Source organism: Hevea brasiliensis, chromosome 13, assembly GCF_030052815.1.
Source record: "Hevea brasiliensis isolate MT/VB/25A 57/8 chromosome 13, ASM3005281v1, whole genome shotgun sequence".
NCBI lineage: Eukaryota > Viridiplantae > Streptophyta > Magnoliopsida > Malpighiales > Euphorbiaceae > Hevea > Hevea brasiliensis.
The window spans coordinates 18683987-18703419 of NC_079505.1; the positions used below are offsets into that span (position 1 = coordinate 18683987).

General features: G+C 34.6%; 1 protein-coding gene across 3 annotated transcripts in view; it reads right to left on the reverse strand.

Annotated features, from left to right (window-relative positions):
• LOC110631893 (uncharacterized) overlaps positions 1 to 19433 on the reverse strand; it is a 38857-nt gene that overhangs the window by 8691 nt on the left and 10733 nt on the right. For all 3 annotated transcript variants that reach the window (XM_058131928.1, XM_058131927.1, XM_058131929.1), the window contains exons 5-15: positions 17191 to 17386; positions 15496 to 15753; positions 13403 to 13549; positions 12495 to 12576; positions 6102 to 6215; positions 5842 to 6008; positions 3877 to 3989; positions 990 to 1101; positions 807 to 878; positions 448 to 574; positions 89 to 203 (exon numbers count right to left, since the gene is read on the reverse strand). In XM_058131928.1, the coding sequence (XP_057987911.1) occupies positions 89 to 203; positions 448 to 574; positions 807 to 878; positions 990 to 1101; positions 3877 to 3989; positions 5842 to 6008; positions 6102 to 6215; positions 12495 to 12576; positions 13403 to 13549; positions 15496 to 15753; positions 17191 to 17386 (1503 nt within the window). The remainder of the gene's footprint in view (positions 1 to 88; positions 204 to 447; positions 575 to 806; positions 879 to 989; positions 1102 to 3876; positions 3990 to 5841; positions 6009 to 6101; positions 6216 to 12494; positions 12577 to 13402; positions 13550 to 15495; positions 15754 to 17190; positions 17387 to 19433) is intronic.

Genomic DNA, 19433 nt, shown 5'->3' on the forward strand with positions numbered 1-19433 from the left:
ATTATGATAAAGTATTAGGCATATCTGCAAAGTAGGCTACTTCATGAAAATATATTTCAACCTAAGAAAAGTACTATTGATTATGTACCTTAAAGCTATTTTGTAATAGCAGTTCCAGGCAGCAAGGCTGTATGGATGCTGCAGAACGATTGATTTTACACAGTCAAACCCATGCTTAGGATCTGTGGTCTTGTATGATATTTCTGCAGAAATGTAAACAAGTACCCTGTTCAATGCAGCCTCAAGACTCGATAGTCTCCACAAATTTATTCTTTAATAAAGAAATATTCAATTGCATTGTTTTAGGATGTATATCCACTGAAATAGACCGTGGAGGGTACTATTCTTCCATTTTATTTTGTTTTTTAAAAAAGCACTATCAGAACCCTCCCTCCCTTGGAATTGATGTAAAAGATGATCATCAATTAATTAGGTTTAGGGAATTACGAGCTGCAATAGACTGAAGTTCCTCCTTCTTCTCAACAGGAAGTTTCTTGTACACCAATTTCCGAGTGAGGTTAATAATCTCTAGTGCTTCCCAATACCTTTGCAAAGATTGCAGTGCCTTGCACAACTATAAACCATCCAAAAGAAGATGAAATCTTGGAGAAAAGAAATAGTGAATTTATCCAACATTGATTGAAATACTCAACAATAGGGAAGTGGGGAAAAAAAAAAAAAAAAAAAAAAACCTTCAACTGTCAAAGAAACGGCGCAGGGGGAGAAAAGAAGGTTTTGAACAGAAAAGGAAACAAGATAGGCGTAAAGATGAATGAAAAGAAAGAAAGGAGAAGAAAAATACATACATCTATAATCAGATTGTGATGCTCCTCATCCTTCAAAAAATTAGGAAGGGGGGGCACTCTGATTTCTTCTTCCTGCAGACAGCCCAGAAAAAAATTATGTCCCAGGGTTTCAGGCCCAAATTATAGAATTCCACAGTTAAGTGAACTGACAAATTAAGTTGCAATACAATCGATAACACTTACCAAAGACTCATCTTCTGAATCATCACCATGCCAATCAATACCAGCAGCCCTTGCCACAGCTTTCTGTTCTTCCCTTTTTTGAAGCAACTTCCGAGCTCTAGAAGCCTTCATTCTAATTCAGGGAATTAGTCACTGAACAGTTAGTCTACTATTCTTGTCAACCTAATTTAGAATCAATAATAATACATCAGAGGGCAAGACACAAAAGTACTGTTGAAAAGCATGCTTTTCAAATTAATTTTTGCCACACCATTCAACTTTGTTTTCCAAGGAATCTAATCCTGAACAACTTTTTGTCCTAAAAGTTGGTTTTCATCTCATCGTACATGCATTTCCTTCCTCATATGGTGTTTCCAGCTATTTCAATGTTTTTAAATCCCTTTTTGCCATCACTTTTGTCCAGTAAATTTAGCCTTAGTTATAACTAATCAATGTCGATTAATAACGATAGAAGGGGAATAAAGCCAAAAATTACAAAGAAAAACTGGCTGAACAAAATTCCTCTCACATCTCTTTCCCATCATTGCTAGATCTCTCTCTATCTCTCTCTCTCTTGCACCATTTGTCCTCTCCCTCTTGCCATCTTCATTGTTGTCACCACATTCTCTCTTATGTCTCATCTAACTCCATCACTATCTTGCTTGAGAAGTTCAAGGTTCATTCCTTCGTTGGATTTGCAATAGTTGAGATAAACTATTCAATTTCACAAAAATCTCAAGATGCTAGCTTCACCATCGGTTGGAATTCGATGTTGGAAACTGAAGCTGCTCTTCACCTCAGGGGCTGAGCTAATTCTATCAAATATATCCTAATGCTATATAACTTCTGTTGACTTCTAGTTCTTACTTCTAATAGGTCGACTATTTCATGGCAGCCAATTTTCTCAATGATTCCATGTGTAAAAGCAGAGATCTATGATTTGACAGGTTCATATTTACTCCCTATAAAAATCTCTCTTTTCCTAGTAATTTCTCCCTCTTTTCCTCTTTCCCTCCCTCCCACTCTGTGTTCCTATCTTATATTTTTGTACCATTTCACTCGATTGGAATGCACACAAAAGCTTTCATTTTTTTAAGTTAGTACAAAATTTAGGTTTCTATGTTGAAGTTATGAACAAAAGCTTTCATTTTTTAAGTCTTTTGATTTAATTAGCTTACAGGTACAAACTTAGACAATATTTCTATCAAGTATGTTCAATTTTGTGGAATAAGCTTAAGAACCAATATGTCCATACTTGGAACTCGAAGTAGCAACTAAATGAAAAAAGTGTTGATAACTAATTTCTAAAGCAATTGCTGAAGTTGTATCATCAATCCATTAATTTATCTACGGTTCATGGGTTAATGAAAATATTTGATTTAATGGTAGACTAATATTATTTTGACTATGATTCATACTGAATTATATTAACACTGACTTAATATTACTAGCAACTGAGTTATGATTAATACTGTCCATTATCAATCTGTTAATTTTATCTATGGTTCATGGGTTTATGAAAATATTTTATTTATTGGTAGTGATGTAGAACCAAAAGAGAACACTCAATGGGATGAGAAAACAATTCTCAAATTTTTATTAATTCTCAAAATCGATTGTCAATCATCACAAAAAGCCTGCCAAAATACCTAGAGGACATAGGTATTTATAGTAGTATTTGCAATCCTACTAGTATTAGGATTTAGTATCCTAAACAACAAAATTAGGAATCCAGACCAACAGAAACTTCTTAAATGAATAAAATGCGTTTCTATGTTTCTTCCTAAATAGGTAGTTCTAAATCCCTTAGAAAATCCTGCATCAGGTAGACTAATATTTGATTTAATTAGCTTACAGGTACAAACTTAGACAATATTTCTATTAAGTATGTTTAGTTTTTTGGAATAAGCTTAAGAACCAATATGTCCATACTTGGAACTCGAAGTAGCAACTAAATGAAAAAAGTGTTGATAACTAATTTCTAAAGCAATTGCTGAAGTTGTATCATCAATCCATTAATTTATCTACGGTTCATGGGTTAATGAAAATATTTGATTTAATGGTAGACTAATATTATTTTGACTATGATTCATACTGAATTATATTAACACTGACTTAATATTACTAGCAACTGAGTTATGATTAATACTGTCCATTATCAATCTGTTAATTTTATCTATGGTTCATGGGTTTATGAAAATATTTTATTTATTGGTAGTGATGTAGAGCCAAAAGAGAACACTCAATGGGATGAGAAAACAATTCTCAAATTTTTATTAATTCTCAAAATCGATTGTCAATCATCACAAAAAGCCTGCCAAAATACCTAGAGGACATAGGTATTTATAGTAGTATTTGCAATCCTACTAGTATTAGGATTTAGTATCCTAAACAACAAAATTAGGAATCCAGACCAACAGAAACTTCTTAAATGAATAAAATGCGTTTCTATGTTTCTTCCTAAATAGGTAGTTCTAAATCCCTTAGAAAATCCTGCATCAGGTAGACTAATATTTATATAGAAAATCTATTTACTATTAAGGCCGAGCTTGAGAGAGACAACTCATCCATGAAGCACAGGCTGAAATGCTAGTTAACCGAAAGTCAAAAGGAGTTGGCATCTCTGTTGACCTAAACTTGCCGTGTTCCCAAAAGAAAAACTAAGTAATAAGAATTTAAGACAGTTAAAGAATAAAGTTGATTAAAACCACAATTGCAAATCAATCAAGGTGATAATGGATAAATCAAGAAACCGATTAAGTATGTTTAAACACCATATTGATCAGCCTAAAAAGGTCAGCCATCAAAAGTTGATGGATTAGTTTGGGTATCAGTCCAAAAGGACCAACCTCACCATTAAACATTGAATTTTTTTTTAATTAATGAAAAAGCATAATTAAATGCTTACAGATCCGAACGAGAAGCCAACGGTCTGACTCCACCAAATACATCAACAGTTTCCCCAACATCCAGAATTTTGGTTCTTTTACGAAGAACACTTATGGTCAGCCTCTTCTTTACCTAATTTATATCAAGGACCAAATCAGTATAGAGAAAGTAATAATAATGTCCATGTTTTTTGCACAGCAATCTATTGACTGTAAACATTTCCTGTCTGGTAAGATTATTTTTGTTGAGTGCATATCACATAGCATATCCAGCAGAGCTGACGAGGACACCAACTTAAGATCCATACTTAAAAGTAGCAACTGAATGAAAAATGAGTTTATTGCAGCTAAATTCTTAAGCAATTGCCAAAGTTGCATAAAAAACACTTGAGAATGAAAAACCACATGTATACACAATAATAGGATCCAAAAACATCAACCAAAAATGCATAATTAACTTGGCATTAAGGGTGAAAAAACAATAGGATATGTAAATTTCTTGTATGTTAGATAACTAAGCAGTAACCTAAATGGCATAGAGGTCTCACAAAGCGCTTGCTTCAAATACATAGGCTCCATTACAGAAAAGAGTGGGGGAAGTAAGGAGAATGTCAACCACAAAAATAAACCAAGATAGCTGAAGACATCAAGTGCACAAGTGTGATATGAATCCTATGTAATCAGCAAAATACCAGCTCAGTTGGACAGGAAGTTTTACCGGACCATGGATCAACCAGCAATGATGAAAGTTAGAGAGCAATGATGGTGAAGAACCAATATCTACACAAGTTACTATGGCAAAAATAAGAATGCTAAGTGAAAATTGGGTAAGGAAATAATGCATTCGTAACAAGGTAGAAGGGGCACCTCAACTCAACTAAGCCTTTATCCCAAAGATTTGGGGTCGGCTATATGGATTCGCTTTCTCCACTCTAAACGATTTTGGGTTAAATCCTCAGAAATGTGTAATGCTTCTAGGTCATGTTGTACTACTCTCCTCCAAGTCAATTTAGGTCTACCCATTTTTTTCTTTCTATCCTCTAACCTAATGTGCTCTACTTGTCTAATTGGAGCCTCCGTATGTCTACGCTTCACATGACCAAACCATCTCAATCTCCCTTCTCTCAACTTATCTTCAATTGACACCACTCCTACCTTTTCTCTAATACTCTCATTACGGACTTTATCTAGTCTAGTATGGCCACTCATCCACCTTAACATTCTCATCTCTGCAACTCTTATCTTAGACGCATACGACTCTTTCAGTGCCCAACACTCACTACCATATAACATAGCCGGTCGTATAGCTGTACGGTAAAATTTTCCTTTCAACTTATTGGGAATTTTACGATCACATAAAACTCCCGTGGCATGTCTCCACTTCAACCATCCGGCTTTAATCCTATGACTAACATCCTCCTCACATCCCCCATCTACTTGAAGGACTGAGCCTAGATATTTAAAGTGATTACTTTGGGACAGTACCACTCCATTCAAACTAACTCCTTCCCTATCACCAGTTTGGCCTTCACTGAACTTGCAATGCATGTATTCTGTCTTCGTTCAACTTAGAAGGGGCACCTACTAAGAAAAATTGCAAGGAGAATAGAAAATTTGGACATGTGAATAATAGACCAACAGATACACCAATACGGTAGGTTGACAACATTGTTATTGCAGGATCAAGAAAGTGAACAGCAAACGCAGGATGCAGTGGTAAAAAGTAGTGAGCAGTGAGAAAGGACTTAACAGCACTAAATCTTTCTGAAGATGCAGTCCAAAACTGAGTAGGAAGGAGGAAACAGATCCTTATAGCTAACCAACTAGTTTGGGGATTTTGATGAGTTGAGCTAGATATCCAATAAAATGTTTGTATGTTAAGGTGGATTACCCATGTGGAATGTTCATCTGATAATTTTGGAGAGACACAGATGTAAAAGACAGCAGGATGTACAAGTCACTAACATTATACAAAGTGCAATTACCTTCTGACGGAGGGTTTTGACATAAAGTGACTCACGAACCAAAGGGAATATTGTGTTGACAAAGTCTTCAAACATTCCTTTAGCCCTATATATGTGGCAAAGCTTCAGTTTTATTTTCCCGTCAAGCCACCATGGCTTCTGCTTATCAGAACTTGAGTTGACAGAATCTGCAAATGTAAGCCACAAGACAAAGAATATAAGCATCAAGCCAGCATATTTTAATTTACTACAACAGAAAACTCTTATCAAACTAGTAATACCTGAATTTTCTGGAGGCGATAGCAAAGAAATGGCTTCATCTTCTTTACCATCTTCAAGGATAAGCGATGCCAAAGCCAATCGACAATCAACATTATCTTCAAGTGCATGCAAAGCTGAAGGGAAACATAAGTTAGCCCATCACTTGATTTAACCACCTACAATGCAGTCTAGTTTAACAGCCTAGAATGCAACTTAGAAGAAAATAGAAGTCAAAGTAAACAGTTATCAATAAGAAGACAAAAAACAGCATCCACCATATAGATTAAATTATGAACCAGTAATCTCACAAGTAACTCAACTCAAAAACATTGTGAGGTTGTTACTAATCCCAAAAGCATCAAGTATCAGAAATTGTGCCAACAATGTACATCAAGCCTTCATAATCTTAACACACCTCATAATGTAGGACATCCTGCAGGTTGGACTCTCCAGGATTGGTTTTGAGTTTGATTTCAGTATATCAAGCCTTCATAATCTTAACAAGCCTCATGACGTAGGTCATCTTGCAGATTGGAGTGGACTCTCCACGGCTAGTTTTGGGTTGATTTCAAAGCTTGAAAATCCAGTAATCAACTATTGTTTGTAACTGAGTATGAAAACAAAACCTTAATCCAAATTAATTGAGGTCTATATGGATTCGTTTCCTCCATTCTACTTAATTTATACCTAAATCTTCAGAAAGGTCTAGGGCCAGTATGTTCTTTCTCACTACCGCCCCAAATGTCATCTTAAGTTTACCCCTCCCTTTCTCATTTTTATCACTTCAATGTGCTCAACACCTCAACCTTTCTTGTTGGAGCATTTGTTTTTCTATGATGCACATATCCAAACCATTTCAATTGTCTTTTTAACTTTTCCTCGATAGACGTCACTTCCACCTTCCTACAAATGTATTCATCTTTTTTTTTTCTTGGATCATTCTTGTATTTCCTCACCACCGCCTCAGCATCCTTGTTTCTACCACTGCCATCTCATGGATATGGTATTTCTTCACCTCCTAACACTCACTGCAATACATACAATTAATCAAAAGGTATTTTGAGGTCATATAGGACTCTTGTAGCAACTCACTACTTCATCCAACTTCTTTTAATTCTATATTTGACTTCCTTACTTCCTCCATCTCTCTATATGATATATCTTGGATAGCAGAAATTTGTGCTTTGAGGGACCTGTAACCCATCTAAGCTTAAACCCCATTTCAATCACCTGCCCTGCATTGATAAAGTTGTTGTGCATATACTTTATTTAGTTCAACTTAGAACCCACAGACTTCATGGTGCTCCATAACTCTTAACTTCCTGTTAACTCCAACCAAAGTTTCATCTGTTAAAACCATGTCATCTGCAAATATCATGCACCAAAACATATCTTGTTGGATAAACTTAGACAACTTATTAATGATGAAAGCAACAACGACTCCACCAAGGACTCATAATTCTCCAATCTACCATAATCAAGAGTTGTTGAACTTAATTGTTGCTAGTAACAACTCTACTATCATAATAAGTTTACCAAACCCTATATACCCACAAACATTGAATCACCTAGTACTATTGGATCTTTGATTTCAAACAATCAGCAATTTTGGAGATCTAAATCATGCATTGTCATAACCCATATCACAAAGCACTACGATCAATGACATGATATTCAAATCACAAGGGGGAGCAAAGAGATCTAGGGTTAAACCACATCACATTACCCAAAGCAGCAACAATGTTCAAAAAGAGGTCTTAAATTCTAATCCCACTAAGACTAGGCAAGGGGATTAAGTGAGAGAAGACCCACCACATTATAGCTGATCCAACGAACCCAAAAATAGAGAGAGAGATTACAGAAATTTTTATTTATTGATTCTATGCTATAAACTCCGCCTAAGTAGTTTGCGCTTAGCCGGTCCCAAGCCCGGATAAAGGAGGAGGGTTGCGGTAGGTGACAACCAGCGTAAAAATTTTGTCACACCTTATGATATGGATTCAAATGATATAAATGTTGGGGCGTTCTCTACTTACGACGCGCTACATCAGAGCCCGAGTATAGTGAGAAATATATAAGGGTGTAGGGCGTTCACCGAAAGCAACACGCCATGTTGTTAAGTGCAAGGGTTCCCACATCATGGACAGGTGTGGGTAAAGAAGTTAGTCCATAGGACAGATAGTAGAATAGATAGTGGAACAGAACACAAGATAGACATAGAAAACAATAGAAGATATCATAGAAGGAGACCAATTAGGAAGAAACAGGATAGGAGGAGGATCAGGGTTGGTACTTGAAATGTTGGATCACTTACAGGAAAATTAATGGAGCTTGTGGATACCTTGGAAAGGAGAAGGGTGAATATTGCTTGTATTCAGGAGACTAAATGGATAGGAGAGAAAAGCAAGGAAGTGAGTAATTTAAGGTACAAACTGTGGTTTATCGGAAAGGAGAGAAATAAGAACGGAGGGGGCATAATCATAGACAGGACATTGAAAGACGCTGTAATAGCTGTTAAAAGAGTAGGAAATAGAATTATACTAGTAAAGCTAGTATTAGAAGGAGAAACAATAAATGTAGTTAGTGCTTATGCCCCACAAATAGGACTAGATAGTGAGAGTAAACAAAGATTTTGGGAAGATATGGATGATTTAATGCAAAGCATACCGAATGAAGAGAATGTTTTCATTGGTGGAGATTTGAATGAACATGTAGGAAGTGATAGGCAAGGTTATGAGAATATTCATAGAGGTTTTGGTTTTGGCAGTCGAAATGAGAAGGGAAAAAGCATCATGTATTTTGCTATGACATACGACCTAATACTAGCAAATACCTACTTTATAAAAAGAGAGTCACATTTAGTGACTTTCAAAAGTGGACAACATAAAAGCCAAATCGACTTCCTCTTAACCAGGAAGACAAATAGAGCTCTATGTAAGGATTGCAAGGTCATTCCAGGAGAGGCTTTAACAAGTCAACATCGGTTAGTGGTCTTGGATGTCAAGTTTAGGAACAATTCAAGTAAGGTTAGAAGAAATAGTGTAACTCGAACAAAATGGTGGGAGTTCAAAGGAGTAAAGCAAGTGAAGTTCAAAAATGAGCTTCTCGAGTTCGAAGCATGGAAGCTGGATATGAAGGCCAATGCTATGTGGATACAGATGGCATCAAAGATTAGAGAAGTAGCTAGAAAAGTACTTGGAAAGTCTAAAGGACATAGACCACCCTTAAAAGAGAGATGGTGGTGGAATGAGGAAGTACAAAAGACAGTGAAGAGAAAAAGGGAATGGTATAAGAAATTACCTAAATGTGATAATAATGAGGCATATGAACAGTACAAGATAGCAAAGAAAGAGGCAAAAAATACAGTTAGTCAAGTAAGAGCACAAGCCTTTAAAAAGTTATATGAGAAACTTGGAACTAAAGAAAGGGAGAAAGATATTTATAGATTAGCAAGGAGGAGAGAGGAAATGTCAAGATCTCAATCAAGTTAGATGCATTAAGGATAAAGAAGAAAAAGTGCTGGTGAAAGATGAGGACATTAACGAAAGATGGAGAAATTATTTTAATGATCTCTTTAATAATAGTCAAAATGGTAATAGCGTGAATATAGACTTTAGAACAATAGAAAAGAATGTGAATTATACTAGAAGGATTAAATCTTTAAAAGTAAGAAAGCACTTAAGAGAATGAAAATGGGTAAAGCCTGTGGACCCGATGGAATACCAATTGAAGTGTGGAAGTGTTTGGGAGATATAGGAGTGGCATGGTTAACTAAATTATTTAATAAGATTCTAAACTCAAAGAAAATGTCTGATGAATGAAGGAGGAGTATTTTAGTACCTATTTTTAAAAATAGGGAAGACATACGGAGTTGCTCGAACTATAGGGGAATTAAACTCATGAGCCATACTATGAAGTTGTGGGAGAGAGTTGTGGAGCATCGACTACATCATGATACTTCTATCTCTCTCAATCAATTTGGCTTCATGCCCGGTCGTTCAACTATGAAAGCGATCTTTCTCATTAGAAGCTTGATGGAGAAATATAGAGATGTGAAGAAAGATCTACACATGGTTTTTATTGATTTGGAGAAGGCTTATGAAAGTGTTCCAAGAGATGTCTTATGGAGTGTGTTAGAACAAAAGAGGGTATTTATTAGGTACATACAAGTGTTGAAAGATATGTATGAAGGAGCAACTACTATTGTGCGCACAGTGGGAGGGGACACAAGAGATTTTCCGATCTCAATTGGATTACACCAAGGATCAGCTATAAGCCCTTACCTTTTTACACTAGTTTTAGATGAATTGACGAAACATATACAAGAGAGTATTCCTTGGTACATGATGTTTGCAGATGATATTGTTCTGATAGATGAGACGCGAGAATGAGTCAATAGAAAGCTAGAGCTTTGGAGAAGTACTCTAGAGTCAAAGGGCTTTAAGTTAAGTAGAACGAAGACAGAATACATGCATTGCAAGTTCAGTGAAGGCCAAACTGGTAATAGGGAAGGAGTTAGTTTGGATGGAGTGGTACTATCCCAAAGTAATCACTTTAAATATCTCGGCTCAGTCCTTCAAGTAGATGGAGGATGTGAGGAGGATGTTAGTCATAGGATTAAAGCCGGATGGTTGAAGTGGAGACAAGCCATGGGAGTTTTATGTGATCGCAAGATTCCCAATAAGTTGAAAGGAAAATTTTACTGTACAGCCATACGACCGGCTATGTTATATGGTAGTGAGTGTTGGGCACTGAAGTAGTCGTATGCGTCTAAGATAAGAGTTGCAGAGATGAGAATGTTAAGGTGGATGAGTGGTCATACTAGACTAGATAAAATCCGTAATGAGAGGATAGACAAGTTAGACAAGTAGAGCACATTAGGTTAGAGGATAGAAAGAAAAAAAGGAGTAGACCTAAATTAACTTGGAGGAGAGTAGTACAACATGACCTAGAAGAATTACACATTTCTAAGGATTTAACTCAAAATCGTTTAGAGTGAAGAAAGCGAATCCATATAGCCGACCCCAAATTTTTCGGATAAAGGCTTAGTTGAGTTAAGTTGAGTTGTATTGATTCTATGCTATAAAGCATTAGAAGAATAAATATATGCAAATTCAAAACAAATTAGAACCTCCTATAGAGATTTAAACTCATAATCCTTATCAGGCTGAACTACAAATATGGAATTAAGAATATCAAATACTAAATGACTCCTAGACTAGAAATACATGCCAAATGAAAGTAAGACTTAAATAAACCCAAGACACTACAACTAGCCCATTCTAGTTAGGATAATATATATATATATATATATATATATATATATATATATATATATATATATATAACCATTTGTAGACTTCCACCATTTGTAGACTTCCACATAAACTTGTCAACTACCTTTTTTCTCTTTTATTTTTCTGCCTCAGTCGAAGTTTCCAAAATTTTTTGCCATGATCCATCACCGTGTCTTTGTAAAGTTATTTGTTGCAGTTGTTTATTTGATATGGCTTACTTCTGCAATTCATATTGATCATTCTATGCTCAAATAGAACAATAACGAAGCCGTAGTTTTACGTTTCTGGTACTAAATATACCAAATTAATAGCTTTAACAAGTGCATCAGCCATGAGATCATGGGATGAAATTAGAACATTATAGATCAACCAAAAATTACACAACCCCTTCAATGTCTAAAATAATTATTGAACAAGCAAACAATATAAAATGCACACCAAAAAAATAAAAAGCACTATCAAGCTAAGATCCAGTGTTTTTTTTTTCCCTTTTTCTTTCTTGGTTTTGGCTGTAGGATTAGAACATATTCTATACTATCAAATTCAGACCAGCAGTTTTCAGGTCAAAGATAATATATGGTCACTGATAAAACTAACTGCTTTAAGCTCCTTATCTAGGAAAAAATAAGGATTAGAAAGTTAAAATTGTGAACTTTCCCCAATTTGCAATATGGCCCACACTTTGAAAAAAAATCCTAAACTTCAGCTATTAAGAGTAATCATGGTTGGGCCAATAAAATCCATATAACGATATATAAGTTTAACTTGATATAGAAAAGAAAAGAATTAACCACATACATTTATTGTTGATTTTGTAATTTATTATCAATAGATTAATCTTTCCATTGACACGTCCTTCTATAATGACCATATTCAAAGTTAAGTTTCCATATAACTACATAAATTTTCATTAGCCACAGTTGTACTTCATGACAAATTGCAAATTGAGCTGAATTTCAGGACCTTTTTTGTAATTAACCCAAAAATTATGCTTATTAACTTCGAGAAATACTGATAATAGGATGCCATGATACTTGATGGCAACTTCTCTTGTTTGCAAAAATGTGCTTGTGAAATCTGATTTCAATGGAAGCTTCAGTCAAGACCTCTTGTTACCTTTATAGAAGAACGTAACTGCTTTCACTCTATCTTTCAAGGATAAGTAACACTGAGCAATTTTCAAATGTATATAGCCCTCCTAGAGAAAAATGCAACATGAAGTCAACAATGACTGAAATCAACAATAAGGTATATGCTCTACATATGAGCATGCAACTTAAAATCAGCATTTGGAATATACATGTGCACACCACAGACAGACACTTCAAGTGTTTACTCTGTGTTTGCAGGCTTCTGATTTTGAGAAAGGGAGAATATTTCATTTAATTAGGGGGAAAACAATATATAATATGGTATAAAATATTGTCCTCCAAATGGATCCAAGCTAAAAATAAAATAAACAACGTAACATTGTCCAATCACATTGAATAGCCAGGGACATTGCTTCAAAAGCCCAAAGCACAGAACTAAAAGGAAGTGCAAAACAATGGCCCAACTACAAAGGGGAAAACCAACTCATTCGTCTTAATAACAGAATGAACCAGATGTTCAGCATGCAACTTCGAACTTAGATTACCATTGTTGACACATCACATCTTAATTGTGCTGACAACTTACATCAAATTTCAGACAAAAACACCACATTGTTTAATAAAGCCACACTTCATTAACCAGTTTTCAAAGGCATTACAAGCATGAGCACAAGTGAGAACCCCCTTTATCTTTCTGGATCAATTGACAAAATTTAAGGAAAATTCTTTTCTTTTTCATGCCTCCTACCAAAAATCTAATCTCAAAAGCGTATCCTATGATAAAAGACAACTCAAAAGAAGTTGACTCATCCATATGCTTCAAATCATCTTATTTGATGGAAGAAAAATCACATAAAAAGAATGAAAATTTTTATGTGATGCACCATCTTGCAGGGTAAATAAGGGGAAAAAAATTATTAAAGTTTTCCTTACATTTTCTATCCCAGCATTTGACTCCAACATGAGATAATATTTCAACGCAGCATGAAAGTGCCCAAGACTCATAAATGCATCAGCTACATCCGTAATCAACCCAGCATGATTAGGGTCACTCTCTGATTCAAGATCACTGAAAATAATCTACAAAACCATGTAAGAAGATTCAGAAACTCAAAAAATGCATCATGAACGATAAAAGAAACAAAGGTATACCCTAAGTGGTATTCTGATGAAGGAATTTAAAAAAAAAAAAAAAAAGCCACTAGACAGGGGTAAGAACTATTCAGTTTGAACTGCAAGATTCATCTAAACCAAAACTTCTTGGTTTTTTCAGTTTGGTTAATTTTATGGTTCACTTCATTACTTCAGTTCAGTTTTGGTTTTTAAAAATTTTCAGTTAGTTTAGTTTATTTTCACAATTAAAATGAAATAAAATAAAATAACAGAACAGAACAAAACCAAATTATATATATTTATATAATTTTTATATAAATACTATATATCAAAACATAAAAATATATGTTTTATAGCAAAAACTGATGAACCATATGAATTAATTCAGTTTTTGGTTTAGTTCAGTTTGCTTCATAACTGCTTCAGTTTGGTTCCTCCTTCAAAAAATTTCAATTATTTTGATTTTGCTAAAATTTTCAGCAAAACCGAATACTCTCCCCTGACATTGCATAACATAACGAACAGGGCCTTATATCATTCAGCACTTCATTATAGCAATTTCTCAATCACGTATGAGTGGGCACAACACAACCATTACATAATCGTCATTGGTAATGTAACTTTTTTTCTTTTCATTTTTTTGGCTCCAACTCACAATCCCACCATAACTATTTAACATTTTCACTAAAGTTGAGGATGATCTTTAGTTCTTGACATTCCTTCATTTGGTTCAAAGATTATACGCTAAATAAGATAACTCCATAGCTATTTATTTTCTTTTACCTATTTTTGCTAATATTAGATGGATTAGCAAAATTTTTGCTAACTTCTCAACATACTATACATATATAGCATTTTACTTGGATATACAAAATTACAAATTCTAGTGTAATTTTGTGCAATTTAATCAATATATTAGGAAAATTTGTACATTCAACACAACACCACCTTAGTGCCAAACTCAGTTGCAACCATGATTTAAAATCTTCCCAAATCAAGTAAACATACATGTAGATGCATTTGGTATGTTGGCATTCCAAAATAATTGGAAAAATTTACCAATAACTTTGAAAACTATCAAGTCAACATTGAGCATGTATCTTTTGAACAGAGGAAATGAATAAATATATAAATAATAAAAGGATGAGCAGCTCGTACAGAGTCATCCATGAAATTCTAAATCAGAGAAGTTCTTAGCATTATCCACATTCAAACAAAAGCAAGCTATCAAAACAACCAAAGTGGCACTCAGTGGCACTCAAATTCTCAAATTTCACCGTTGTTTATCTTGTCAACAAAGCATAAACATACAAACTAAACATGCTTAATTTTTACTCCTATTATGTTTGCAATCTTTTACTCTCTTTACTATCATATCCTGTAAATGTTAAATATAAGCGTAAAGGAGAGAAATTGTGACGTCAAATCCCCCCTTAACCATTACACTAATAAATGTTTCTCGTGTAATGTTTCACCCCTATTCCTTTAACCTTGTAAGGCAGCACTAAATATTTTAGGAATCCCCTTTGTAGTACCTATTTAAGGAATACATAATTACTGAATTTAAAATAATAAATTAGAAAATATTAAAAAAAATAGTAAATAGATTAAGTACCCTCCCTACAGATGCATTCTAGTGTGGTATGGTTTGAAAATGAGAGATTTTGGGGTCTGACTGTCTGAGATCATAAATGGACTGTCAACAGCATATTGACAAAGAACTAAACATTCAAAAATCCATCAGAAAACCTGTGATTTAACAATTGGACATGGTAAGAGCAAAGAAACAATTTAAAAATGACTTTGTTTTGGCTCCTCACCTTATCACCATTTTTTTTTTTAATTTCATTCAACACTCAGGCAGAAAAGAATTTAAACAATATAAACAATTAGCAATGTTTAGAAGTACAAACCTCTGACTTCTCAATATTTCCAAGATGAACATGGCAGATTCCTGCTTTGATTTTCAATTGTAGAGGCATTTCCTTTCCTGAATAGTAAACCTGGTGAGCATGCTCAATATGTTTAAGAGCATTATTATGTGCATTAGTTTCCATGAGTACAGCAGCAAGCAAATCAATAACACCAAAATCAGCTCCAGATGGATGACCCTTAAGATAGTTCTCCAAAATGCTGATACTTCGTTCTGTCTGACCACATTCAGCATACAACTGACATGAAAAGAAGAAAAAATTAAAATCCTTGGGAGACCAAAAAAAAATAATGGAAAAGAAATAGGCAAGGATTACATAAGACAAAATCAAAATCACGATAATTTCCGAAGAGAAGAAAAAGAAAGATGTCAAAATAGGGTCATCAAACTTGAGCTTCAGCAGCAAACATTTAAATTCTCTAAGATTGCTTTATACTGAAAGAAATCCAAGTAAATTGATGTACTGAAATCAGGATATCCTAGATTTCTTCTCTCCACCACTTCTACCTAGTTTTATCTTCCCTTATTTAAGTGAAAAGTCTGATTTATTCATGATCATTCATATGTTTTTGTTTAATCATATAATGTTACTAAAACAACCACGTTAGTCTCCTGACATCCTTCCCTTTTCATGGAAGTCATGACAAGATTTGCGTAAAATTAGAAATAAGTCCTAGAATAATCATGGAACATAACTCAACTCAATTTAACCTCAATCTCAATTAAATTAGGCCAGCTATATAGATTGTTATCCTCCATTTGGCTTGGCCCTGGGCAATATTTTCACTAAGGTCAAACAATTCTAAATCAACAAATCCTTATTAAACACTTCAAGCCAGGTTATTTTTCTCTACTTTCATCTTCTTCATTCATGTAACTTAGATCTGTTTCTGCCGGAAGTTTACAAACCATCAAAATTGGCCATCCTTCAAATTCTCCTCAAAGGTTTCCACTTGCCACTTCCAAATTCCTACCGATATACACTCATTCCTCATGTAGTCCTTTCTTGTGTTTCCAAGCATCCATCTTTGGCACACCCATTTTGTCACACATTTCTTCATTGCCCAACATTGACTAATGTAAATCATAGACAAACGTGTAGGACTTTCCCTTCAACTTAATAGGGATTTTACAATCACAAAATACACCAGTCACACCTCTCCATTTTAACCAAATTGCCTTAATCCTATTAGTAAAGCCTCCTTACTCTCTGCATCCCTTTATACAATAGAGCCACCAAAAATGAAGCTTTTCACAACCCCTACTTCCTCCAATATAATCCCATTTATCTCGTTCTCCATAAACTTAATAAAATAGCAAAGCATATTATGACATTTTACTTGGTTCAAGATCCCTCAGACAACCAAGCGTTTCACCATTGTTCTAACTGCTAGCTAACCTTAAATTGGCTTAAATTGGGTTTCATCAATCAAAACTATGTCATAAACAAAAAAGTATGAACTGCAGAAGATCACACCCTATACATTTTGTTAGTCCATTCATAACCACAGCAAAAAGATGGTTGTTTAAGGCTGATCCTTGGTATAAACCGACTGGGACTTCGTTTTTTTTTATCAAACCTAATAGTCCTCACACTAATGACTACCCATTCATTAATATCATAGCAAGCATAATTAAATAAATAAAGCGTTAAACACAAAAGATCATAGTAAACCTTTGCAGATATCTTCAGCACTTCAACATCTTCAGGACAAACTCCTGATATTTGTTCATAAGACTCAGCAGCTCTTTGGCAATCTCCAAGCTTAGCATAAAGAGATGCATGAAGAACTCTAAGTGCAATGTCATTAGGATCTGCCCTTATAGCTTTAGAAAGGCATAACCTGGCTCTAGCTACATCTCCTCGTTCACTACAATTCATTCAATAAATCAGATAGCCGTGCAGCAAATAAAAACAGAATGAATAATTTCCAACTTTTTTAAAACATTTTACAATGACTATGTGGTTGAGACAAAAAGGACAAAATAACTATGTGGTTGCTGCAATAAATATATTCTAATACAAGAATAATGAATTCATTAGACACCACAAAGGCACTAACTTGATTCCCAACTGGCAATCAGTCCTCTTTATGGCAGTAGTGGAAGGGAGATTTTCTTTTGTTTGGGAAAATAAATTTAATTCAAGAAGCAGGTTAGAGAATTTACAAAGAGGAGGATAAGATATAGAATAGTCAAAATCAAAGGAAAACCTAGTTAGAAACAGTAAAAGTAGACATGCAGTCACTTCCAATCATTTTGAATAACATTAAAAAATGATACTCTGAAAGCCCTGTAAGCACCCATAAAGAAGTCAATGTAATAACCAAATTATATTTTACTCCTTAAAAAGTTTATTCAGAATTATTAGAAATTCATTACATTATATCTTTGACTCTACTCTCTCGTTTTTAATTTATTGCTGATGATTGAATGAAAATAGTTAGTTTTCAATAACTAGAAGTTTTTGTTTTCCCTTTGCTTGTTCCAAATCACTATGATTCCCACAAACAAAAAATTCCTTATTTGCACTAAACAGGGAAACAAATAAATTTCTCAAAAGTAGAACTCCTAAATAAGAATAAATTCCTAATTTTTTCAATGAAGTTCCAAGCAGGAAGTTGCACCCCCCCCAAAAAGAAAAGTTCCCAAGAAAAAAAAAAATCACAAAAAGATAAAAATTAAATCAAAATAGCCTAACTAGTTTAGGATTAAGGCTTAGTTGTTGTTTTTGTTGTTGTAAGATCAATGGAGAGGCAAGTAAAAAATATAAAATCCCCACCAAAAAAAAAATATAACTAGGGAAGTATCATCAACTTTACATCATATCACCCAAATGAAGATAAAGATAAAGAATATAATACTTTAAAAATATATTTCAAAGGATTCATTATTGCAGGACTACCAATGAAAAACTTTTAAGATAATTTGTTGTCCTTACTTTGCCTTTTCATTTCTCTTTGCTTGATTCTACATCACTCGAATGGGTAACATAGATTACTACCTTTGCAAGTTTGCATTTGCAACAACACGGGCCCATGGTTCTAATAAAAATACCAAGGATCTGCCCACTACACTACAAATGTGAGATGTGTACTGCTGCAAAATCCCCCCTTCCCCCAACCAAAACAATTTAAGGCTTAGCAATTAGCATCATCATTAAGGGGCAAAACAGACACAACCACAGATTGGTCCATTGTAAATTCAAAATACATAGCATGCCTGCGGCCCTGGGTACATCAAATACCATCACAATAAAATGGGCCCACCCACTGAAAGTGCTAGCCAGGATACTCTTGGGGTCACTGGCTTTAGTAAAGATGCAAAGAATTTGCTCATTACACTATCAATGTGGGATGTGGAAGATAGGCAGCAAAAGGACTCACATGGGCAGAAGAATATCAGAGTATACTCTAGAAGGTTCAAGAGAGGCACTAATGGCAAGGAGGTGGTTATAGCATGAAATTTGATAGAGATGTTTTTGTTTCAGCAGGCCCAGGTGCTATTACTCTTACTGGCCCAAGACCATTCAAAGTTTATACTAGAAGGAGGAAGGAAGGAAGAGACAAGGAGTGTACTACACTGCTGCAAATAGACAAGGAGAGTACTACACAGCTGGAAATGGACGTTGGAGAGAAATAAGGAGGAAGGAACATGTGGCTGAGAGCAGTTAATGTAATGGGAGCAAAACAGAATATAAGGGATTAAGAATATAGCAGAAGGATTTGGAAAGAATTGGGTAATATAGGGAAGAATTGTTATCTGCCTGGGAGTCATCCTGGGAGTTAGATCACCAGCCATTTTTATCTTTCTTTTATCTCCCTTTTTTTTGTCTTTTATTTCTATTTTATAGTGGAAGCCATCAATGGAATTGTATTTCCGAAGGGTTGTATTGTGCTGAAAGTCTATCAAACTTTT